Source organism: Dreissena polymorpha, chromosome 1 (assembly GCF_020536995.1).
Source record: "Dreissena polymorpha isolate Duluth1 chromosome 1, UMN_Dpol_1.0, whole genome shotgun sequence".
Classification (NCBI taxonomy): Eukaryota; Metazoa; Mollusca; class Bivalvia; order Myida; family Dreissenidae; genus Dreissena; species Dreissena polymorpha.
Window position 1 is genome coordinate 53,670,811 of NC_068355.1, and position 11,189 is coordinate 53,681,999.

The window sequence follows — 11,189 nt, forward strand, 5'->3', positions numbered from 1 at the left end:
CATAAACTCGATATATAGTGAGACAGAATGATAACAAATATACGCACATTAAAAATATATTTGTGAATTCTTTAGTAAAATACATGAACATGGGCATATGGACCCTCGTCAATAATGCGGCCACACAGGTAGCCACTGAATCATTTCTAGAAAGTGAGGGTTCTGCAAAATGAAAATCGTTTTATAAACTGAACAAGTCAAATAATTCATAGAGGGATTACAACGACAGAACTTTAATGTGCCATTTTTATACGCCCGTATAAAATACGGGACGTATTATGTGAAACCCCTTGGCGGGCGGCGGGCGGCGGGCGGCGGGCGGAAGGCATCACTTTGTCCGGACTCTAATTCAAATTGTATTCATCCGATCTTCACCAAACTTGGTCAGCAGTTGCATCTAGTTGATATCTAGGCCAAGTTCGAATATGGGTCATGCCGGGTCAAAAACTAGGTCATAGGGTCAATAAGTGCATTTTCAAAGGGGCCACTTTGTCCGGACTCTATTTCAAATTGTATTCATCCGATCTTCACCAAACTTGGTCAGCAGTTGCATCTAGTTGATATCTAGGCCAAGTTCGAATATGGGTCATGCCGGGTCAAAAACTAGGTCATAGGGTCAATAAGTGCATTTTCAAAGGGGCCACTTTGTCCGGACTCTATTTCAAATTGTATTCATCCGATCTTCACCAAACTTGGTCAGCAGTTGCATCTAGTTGATATATAGGCCAAGTTCGAATATGGGTCATGCCGGGTCAAAAACTGGGTCATAGGGTCAATTAGTGCATTTTCAACGGCGCCACTTTGTCCGGACTCTAATTCAAATTGTATTCATCCGATCTTCACCAAATTTGGTCAGAAGTTGTGTCTAGATGATATGTAGGTCAAGTTCAAATATGGGTCATGCCGGGTCAAAAACTAGGTCACGAGGTTACTTAGTGCATTTCAAGCATTTAGCATGGTGTCCGCTCTCTAATTGAAGTAGTTTTCATCTGATCTTCACCTAATTTGGTCAGAAGTTGTGTCTAGATGATATGTAGGTCAAGTTCGAACATGGGTCATGCCGGGTCAAAAACGAGGTCACATAGTGCATTTCAAGCATTAAGCATGTTGTCCGCTCTTTAATTGAAGTAGTTTTCATCTGATCTTCACCAAATTTAGTCAGATGTTACATCTAAGTGATATCTAGGTCAAGTTCAAATATGGGTCATGCCGGGTCAATAACTAGGTCTTGAGGACACTTTCAAGCATTGAGCATGGTGTCCAAAACCTTAGAACGGGCGTATCTTGTGACAGTTTGGCACTCTTGTTTTCTAAATTACATAACACAGTCTTTCGTAATCACTATAATCAGTAACAAGTGCTGTCAGAGGACAGCGCGCTCGACTATTCGAGTGCTTGACAGTATAACGTAAGCTATCATGGGGAAATTGTTCACATTCCATAATTTATAAGACGATCTGTCAAAAATAAAAAAAAGGAAAAAACAATTTTATTTTTTTTATTTTTTTTTTTTTTGGGGGGGGGGGTAGTTGAGAGGACGTATAATGTGGGGTGTTGTCATGTATAAGACGATCTTTAAAAAAACAACAAAAAAAACACATTTTTTTGGGGGGGGGGATAGAGGGGGGGAGTAGGGGGGTGAGAGGGGGGGGTATACTGTGGATGTGGTAATTAATTAGATGATGTTTAAAAAAAAAATTGTGGGGGGAGTAGGGGGGGTGGGGGTGAGAGGGGGGTATAATGTGGGTGGGGTAATTTATTAGATGTTGTATAAAACAAAACAAAAAAAAAATTTTTTTTTGGGGGGGGGGCAGGTTTGGGGGGGGGGGGGGAGGGATTCTGGGTAGGGGCGTGGGGTATTGTTTGGTTGTAATCCATTGTGGTAATAAGGTATGTGTTGTTTTGTGAAAGTGATAATAAAATGTGATCACAAATAAAGAAGTTATGGCAATTTAAGCAAAATGTTCAATTATATAAGTGTAAAAGGGGCCATAAGTATGTCAAAATGCTTGATACAGTGGTATGCTCTTGTTTATAAGTTGGGGTCATGTTGGTAAACAAGTATGCATAATATAAAAGAAATATGTCAAAGGATATAGGAAATATAATTTGTGGTAGTACGCAAAGTTTAACATAGATTTATCAATAATATGCATATTCTAAGTATAAACGGGGCAATAATTCTGTCAAAATGCTTGATAGAGTTGTCTGCTCTTATTAAGAGGTTGGGGTCATGATGTTTAACAAGTATGCAAAATATGAAAGCAATATGTCAAGGGACATTTAAAATAGTTGGGGTAGTACGCAAACTTTAACATCTGCTGCCAATTGTAAGTGGAAAAGGGGCCATACTTATGACAAAATGCTTGATAGAGTTGTCTGCTCTTGTTTATAGGTTGGGGTCATGATGGTTAACAAGTATCCAAAATATGAAAGCAATATGTCAAGAGACATTGAAAATAGTTGGGGTAGTACGCAAACTTTAACATTTGCTGCATATTGTAAGTGGAAAAGGGGTCATTATTATGACAAAATGCTTGATAGAGTTGTCTGCTCTTGTTTATAGGTTGGGGTCATATTGGTTAACAAGTATGCAAAATATGAATGCAATATGTCAAGGGACATTGAAAATATTTGGGGTAGAACGCAAACTTTAACATTTGCTGCCTATTCTAAGTGGAAAAGGGGCAATAATTATGACAAAATTCTTGATAGAGTTGTCTGCTCTTGGGGTAGTACGAAAACTTTAACATTTGCACGCTAACGCTAACGCAGACACTAACGCAGACGCTAACGCCGACGCCGGGGTGAGTAGGATAGCTCCACTACATATATTTTATATATAATAGTCGAGCTAAAAACGATGACAAATGAATCAACGTTGAACCAAATCACTGCATTGTGAATTAATCACAAAAGGACATCACATATCCGTTGCAACAAACTCATTGGAACTAAAGTTACTACTCGGGGATTGTTATCATGAGTGATTGTAATGATTGTAATGATGATGACGATGAGCTGGGGGAAACGAAAGCGGAGGAGGATTTAGTATTGTTCATTGTGTAGCTGGGTTTTTTTCTTAAGAAGCATGTTGTTACCTTGCTATCTGCTGATGCTGATGATGAAAACGATGATGGCGATGTTAATGTTATCTTTTTCTTTACATATAATTCAAGCAATTGAAACCATTGCATGTTTGATATGATGTCTAACGTGACAGGCGTGCACTTGTCGTTGACCGTGTGAATCACCTTGTTTCTGGCTATCATTCGGCCGTCGTTGGCCGCTTCTGGCCTATGGAGAAATTGTTGGCTCGAGTGAAACAGAACTGTCATGCTGAATGTGCAGTTGAAAACTATTTAAGAAAGTCGTCATCATTCTCAATCTAAATGCTCAAACAAAGTCACTGTTAATTTTCAAACTTAATGCTAAATGCGTTGTGGTTTTTAAGATCACAGACCGACGCCATATTTCATGAAATCAATACAGTAGAATATATATATGCATTGAATGTCAATGATAATTCCATTATTATTATCCATTATTTTCCATTATTTGTAATTGTAATTGTCTGTAATATATTGTAATATTTAATCAAATTTGTCAGTTTCCATACGCCCAAATAAGTGTTTTCATCAACTCGGTACAACAGAGGGGGTAATCACGTGATAGTCAAGCTGGCGACGTCTGTACCGAGACAGTTATTTTTCGCCGTTTTATACCCTTTATTACTTATGTTTATTTTTTAAATGACGCTCACTTTCCAGCTATATCAGTAAAAAGGTGATTAGCGTTTATTTCGTATTTAAATTTACTTTATATCTTGACTTTACTCGGTGCAAATTTTCTTAGTGGTGCCCTAATTAGGTCATCCCGCCAAGAAATTTTGCACCGAGTAAAGTCGAGATATGGAGCGAATATTACTTAGAAATAAAAGTCAGTAACTTTCTTTCTAATATGGCTGGAAAGTGGGCGGGATAAAAAATAATAATACAAGTAATAAAGGGTATAAAACGACGAAAAATACCTGCCTCGGCATGGACGTCGCCATCTTGTTTGTCACGTGATTACCCCCTCTGGTACAAGCAAGACAACATAATTATAAAAAAAAAGTTTAGACTTGGTGCCCAATGGTTACTATTAAAGATTTAAGGTTTCCGGTAAGTGAACCAAATTTAAGCAAGATGTGTATCGGTATATACCTGGAATTCAAAGTGACGTCTCGGCTATTGTGACGATATACCAAATTTTATATTTTGCAACCTCCTTATTCTACACTGTACGTATTGGACTATAAAGTAACGAGCCCGACGATTTATTTAAGGGCAGTAAAGAATTGCTTTGTTCATTGATACTTATTTCATATATAATAATTTCATTTCTACCAGTACGCCGCTTGTCGTATGTGTCAAAAAAATATTTTACCACGTCCTGAGTGTTTTTTTCGCCCTCTGCTGGAGTGCAAAGGATTTCTATTTATTTATGTATCTCTTTGGAAACTGTGACAAAGTCCCATGAAATCTTAAGCTTTAACTTAATACATGGACAAGGCTAATTTTGAGAATAAAGGCATTCCTTTTCAGGGGAAGGCAGCGCTTACATGTAGAGTTTGTATAAATATGATTGTACATAGGACTGGGAGTGCTGTCGTTAAAACGCTCATTTTACAAAAGCGACTACTTAAAACAAAATACGCCCGTTTACAGGCTTGGATAATTGATCTGCGAACGATACATACATTTGTTATACAAAAGGTGGCACAGGAAATAATGAACACAGCAAGAAATCTGGCAACACTATAAAATCATGTATTCAATTTTTTACATATTACTCAAATTTAATTTAAATGATTTTGTGCAATCTCAAGTTAGATCTGCTAGTAAACTACATACACGTCAAAGTTCAGCATAATATCTTCGTGCAAACATCAGTTATTGATCATAAACTGTTTCATTCAGTCACGGAGCACTTAAAGAGCTATATTCCGACCTTTTCTATCGAGTGAACTATATCAAGACATCCATCGGTGCACTCATTCTAATTGGAACGGCGCCAAGACTGAGACTAAAGGACAAACCAAACAATTCCTAAACGGCGATGATGTTTGTCCTTATATGGGGTAAGTGTGTTTTAACCATACATATGCGTAAGTTATCGGCTAATAGCTTAAAGGTCAATGTAAGTATTTATTGTAAAATTTTAAAATGGGCACTTTTTTGTGAACACATGTATTTTCCGTTCCCTCACTTTGTAATGATATATGTAAAAATATCTTGCCAAAGATTTTTATTTTAATTATTTCGTTTGTGACGCACAAGATTCACATTATTACCTTCAAGGTCCGGGTTGTTAGAAGAGGCATAATGCCAATCAAGAACTGTGTGTTTGTCAAAATAGGGTTCGTCTGCATAAAAGCTTTGATTAACTACACGAGACACAATATATGCCACACAATATGTGCCACACACAAAGTGACTCTCTGGATTGTCATACTCCCAAAGTAAAATAACAGTACTGATTTGTAAATCAGTACTGTATTTGTTGTATTAAAAACAATAAACAACACCTACATATACAGTATACATTTGCAATATGTTCTATGCAGACTATGGGCATTTTATTCAAATTATTTTGTAATAGGAACTTGTCTTGCAAATTTGGATACAAACGTTTTCTATGAAATACTGAATATGTGTGTCTTTGCTAAGGCGTACTCATATAAGTAATATTACCAGGTGTCATCTTGCTGATTCCTGCAGCAGCGGGTGATGCGGCGCCACCGTGCGACGACTTCGACACTTCCGGTTGTGTCAGTAACCCAAGTCTTTGTCAAGATCCAGTCCTTTCTTTGGTTACGTGCCCAAAGACATGCAACAAATGCCGTGAGTATCAAGACGACCAGATGGAACATAAGCTTACATAAAAATTGTACATACGAAAACGAAATAATACATGTCGACATTTAAGAATTTTTAAAGCATGTTATAGTGCATTTCTAAAGATATTTGCATACTTACTTAAGTTGGCAGAAAAAGTTGCTTATGGACCAATTACCAACAAATACATTACATTGCATTAAAATCGGTCGAATAATACAGATGTGTTCATAAGTATTTACCGTACAGTTTCTACACGACAGAACGTAGTTGCCTCTTTAGTATGTACATTACGTTTGTATCATAGGAACAGTACACATAACATATGCAAAAAAGGTTTCAAACATGAATACTATTTATTTTCATTTCTTACAAACTATATTATTTTCAGTAAAACAAAAGCTATATTCTTTCATTAGAACCGATTATCTTTAAAATTCATTGAAACAAAGAAACACTTAGATAAAGTTTATACAATATAGACAATCTTTTACCTTTTGCTGCCCTATTGTAGCGAGAACATAAAAGAAAATCTCCATCATCAGAATACATGTAAATTGAATACTTTCTTGCTGTTGTTGGTTTCAGCGTTTTACTGCTATAACTGCAATTCCGTCATAAATGTCACATCGTGCACAAACATAACGACGTGTCCATCAGACATGGTATTTAACTGGATAATGTATATTAATTTTTAACTTTTTTTCTTTCAAGTGTATTAATAATAATCATAATCATAATCAAAGTAATAATAATAATAATAAATAATAATAATAATAATAATAATATAATAATAATAATAACAACAATACGATGTAATACTCAACAATGGTAAATAACCTAATATTATTAACAGACATGCATGTTCAAACAAGTAACGTCGAGCGCGGATGGTCATGAAAAATACACTATGCAGTGCGTGGATAAGGCGGTATATAAAAACGTTATTATATGTCCAATGGATGAACATTTATATACTATATATATATATATATATATATATATATATATATATATATATATATATATATATATATATATATATATTCATGTATAATCTTTACTTTCGATACGGGTTAATCTTAAATGTTCTCGTATTTGCGTTTTATTGGTTCCCGGTAATACTTAAATCTATATATACTTTAATACTGTCGACTTCTGATGCATATAATACTAAGATTTCTGTTTACAATGTTGCATATGCAACTACTACCATTTTAACCGCTTTAACTACTTCAACTCTTGTTATTACTTTTGGGTATAATTATAAATCTGTATGATGTCATCATAAATGTATATTGTTTTATCGATGACATCATATACCTATTGCTTTAGGTTTGTAACAGTACTAAACGTTCTCTACATGAACGTAATGTTCAGAAGTTTTGCTGCGCAGACAATTACTGTAACCACGTGCCAACAATGACGACACCTGTAACTATGGCAACACAACCAATGGTTCAGTCGACAATCTCTTCAACTGGTATGTTGCTCCTTCCAAAGTAAAAGATCAATGTCAAAACCAGATTCATGAAAAAAGCAAAATGTCGTATTATGATGAACCTCGGCACTGTCGCCGAGAAATCACCTTCTACAGGCATTTAGAACAAAAACGAGTTCAACAGAACAAGTGTTAATTCAACGCATGTTTGATAAAACATTGTAGTTTCACAACTTCTGCGCCCGCATAAACACACAGCTTTAAAGATAGAATTGAAAGAAAAAGAAATTCAGTTATGAGTTGAACAATATTCATATGCGTAATGAAAAACATTCAGTTACACAAAAGGGGCCTTTTCACGTTTTGGTAAATTGACAAAATTAAAAAAAATAACATTGTTTCAGATTCGCAAATTTTCGTTGTAGTTATGATAAGTGTGAGGAAACAGTTATACTGAACATTTTCGATACTCTAAAATATCCTTTTTATGCATCTTTTGACGATTTAAAAAACTGCAAATTAAAAAGCGTTGCAATGCGAATGTAACGTAACAGCATATAATGTTAAATAAAATATTAAGGGTTCTATAAAGAAAATATTTGAATGGTAGAAACAATGATAACATAAATAAAGTTTGGAAATTTAATAATAAATATTTGTGATATATTGGCTATGATTATAGGATTTGAAAATTAATATTATTTGTTAAATTATAAATAATATAAGAGTATACATAAAATAAAACTTTAATTAAGATCTCTTGCAAGTCAAAACCAGAATACCTTTACATTTATTGTTAAAGTAGGCTAAATCAACAATTTGAAAGGTAAAAGATAAGATACTATAGACGAATGAATATGTTATTCAGCAATTTGTATTTAACAATCTCTTATATCCATTGAACTGTGCGAGTACCGACGATTACAAAAATACCTTATTATCGCCACAAATAGTCAAATCAGATGTTTTGAAGGATTATTCGATAAATGGATAAACACATGAATAATTTGGTTAGTACATTCCCGGGGGTGTCATATTGAAACAATACTTTAGCGGCCAGCCAATCGGCAAGTAACAAGTATTAAGGAAACTCTTTGACCAAACCAATTAGAAATCAACGAATAGTCAGTAGAACGCTTTGACCAATCAAATATGTTATAAGGAATTTTGTTATTTTATGTTGATGGTATTTCAGTATAAAACGAGATGTTTTATGTAGCAAAACAAGTCCGCGGTTAGATTTGATAGAAGGGCATTGTTGCTTGCTTTCGCGGGCAAATAAAAACGTTGTGTTGTGTTAATAAGCAGAAAATAAACGTAAAGAAATCAGAATTGGACTCTGTTTACGTTTATTGTGTCACGACGAACTATGTGACACTAAACGATTGAATAATTTGGATAGTTCTGTTGTTGTCGTTATATTTTGGGATACTACGAGGATTGCTTATATAAAGTATAAAATACATCACTCATTGTATGAGCACGGATGGTCTGAGCAATGGACTTTTACTTCAGGGGTCAGTGGTTCGAGCCCAGTTGAGGGTTCCTTTTTTATTTCTTTAATTTTATTCTTGATTTTTACTGGAGCTTTTTTATATCCAATGTTTACATTTATCAATATAAAGCATTTAATGACAAACTTCAATACATGCCAAATTCTGTGTACAGGCCCCTTTAATATTGTCGGCATGTGCGTTTATGGTACACAAAAGGAACACTAATTCAGACAAAACATAATTAAAAGTATACATAAAGCAATCAAATATATAAATGTGTACTCTATTTGTACCTTTTGAGGGAGAAATCGTTTTAAATACATTTATTTCCGGCAAGCGACCAATAATTCCCCCGTAAACAGCGCAACTCATACACATTCATAAACTGGGATGTACACTTTATATCGTTCATTGCAGAACATAACATACCATTTTTCTTTTCTTTCCGCAGCCCGACTTGTCACAAATTGCAACAAGGACGTCATTTTTATTATGGAGGAATCTAATCGAGTGCCGAGCATTGAGCCAAGCAGAAAGTTTATGCTCGACATTGTTGCTGGTTTGGATATCGGACCGAACGCCTCGCTTGTAGCACTTCTGAGCCACAACGACCTTTACTACCCCGTTGGATGGTCTCTGACCAAGTTAGCAAGAAGCCCTCTTCTAAAACGTCTCTTGCTTCGATAATTCACATGAGTAAAGCAAACTAACGTGTTTCATCATTTAAAATGTCCTCGCCATTTATTGTAGCTGTTTGGAAAAAACATATTTTTAAATGCCACATTGGAAAGAAACAGAATATACACTATGTAATGGTTTCGCATTATTTCTTGCCATACATTTTCATTACCCAACACATATTACCAGGTATCCGACTAAGACGAGTCTTCTGCAGGCTATTAGTCTGACACAAAGGCATCCATGGCCACCAAATCCTGATCCATTGGTCGGCATCCAGATGTACCTGTCGGGAGTCGCTAACGGGCAACAGGGAAACAGGTAAGTGTCTCCCAGTGCTATGTTTAGCATGTCTGCCCGTGCTATACTTAGCATTTCCTGGTCAAAGTCGGTGACCTTATTATAACTTATTGATGTTTGTGGTTTCTCTGTGTTTACAGGCCCGATAAAGAAGACGTGGTGATCATTATGACGACGGCCGAAATACCGGAACATTTTTCCCCACTTTTGGGAGTATATGAACACCCTGTCGTTCTTATCGCAGGACTGAACAGGTTTGTGGGAACATTTGCATGTTCATGGTCTACTTTATATTTTAAGAACCTATTAATCAGAATACGTTTGACGAATACTACCAAATAAGAATACATTAGAAGGGACATAAAAACTGCCTCAATACAATACAATACAATACAATGAAATAAAGTAAGGTAATATAAGCTTTGTGAAATCAAATTATCGTTTAAAGAGACGGATCATTATATGTGATTCCCACGTTGAACTACAGCTTTAAAGATGTTCATTTATATTCATTATTATTTATGAAACAGGCAGAGCAACAATGTGATCTGGATAGGGATTGGCCCTGGAATAAGCGACGGGACACTGTTCCTTGTTACTAAGGATTCAAATCACCGATTCCACCTTTCTTCGGTATACGAGATGCCAAACGTCTCTCAGAGAGTGGCTGACTTGATTTGTCCTTAGATTTGCAATTGCACATTTTTTTTGTTACACAATTAAAACCCTTTAAACAACACCAGCTTTGCAAATCGATATATGCTCCGTACGTCTAATAAATGTCTTGTATATCTTCAATGCCTTTATTTATTCTTGTTTATTTGACTTTTAATTCATAAATATGGTGCACTGTACATCTTGACTCCTTGCATTCAACACACAATATGTTACCCTCTGATACCAATACACCGAAACAATGACTCCTGGCATTGTTTTTCTAGTGCGTTTTTCTATTGTTAATTAGATATTTGTGAAAATCGAAATTCTCCTGCACATTTAAAAGCTCATATTCGTGAACATGGAAAACAAAAATCCATTCCACACAAATGAATAATATGACCGTTTTTTTTCTACAACGGTACAATAACGGAATACTAACTACATATACCATGCTTAAAGATGTTGCTATAAAAGATAACAATATTATTTATTTTGAAATACATGTTTGTATTGAGAATATATGCTTCATTAACGTGTGAAATGCTTTACTTAAGACGTATTTGATATTTGCATTTTACTTTGAAAACAATTATTGCATTTTGGTTCCAGACTAATGATTATTTTGACTAGTGTATGCCGGCATCATTAGTTAATCATTTTGTATATATTTAATTGTTGTGTTGTATATATATATATATGTCAGTATTTTTAAGGCAACTTGTCACTTGCCCTAGA

The 11,189-nt window shown here is 35.1% G+C and overlaps 1 protein-coding gene across 2 annotated transcripts; it reads left to right on the top strand.

The window, feature by feature from the left end:
• Positions 1-4,910: 4,910 nt before the first annotated feature.
• Positions 4,911-10,558, top strand: LOC127881228 (uncharacterized). 2 transcript variants are annotated; one of them, XM_052428966.1, is made up of 9 exons: positions 4,912-5,122; positions 5,739-5,885; positions 6,468-6,544; positions 6,736-6,810; positions 7,215-7,362; positions 9,268-9,460; positions 9,684-9,815; positions 9,935-10,048; positions 10,325-10,558. In XM_052428966.1, exons 1-9 carry the CDS (start codon positions 5,101-5,103, stop codon positions 10,479-10,481), a joined length of 1,065 nt encoding a protein of 354 aa, XP_052284926.1. In that variant the 5' UTR covers positions 4,912-5,100; the 3' UTR covers positions 10,482-10,558. The 2 variants fall into 2 exon arrangements, with proteins under 2 accessions (XP_052284935.1, XP_052284926.1); XM_052428975.1 differs by lacking the exon at positions 6,736-6,810 and having other exon boundaries at positions 4,911-5,122.
• The last annotated feature ends 631 nt before the right edge of the window (positions 10,559-11,189 follow it).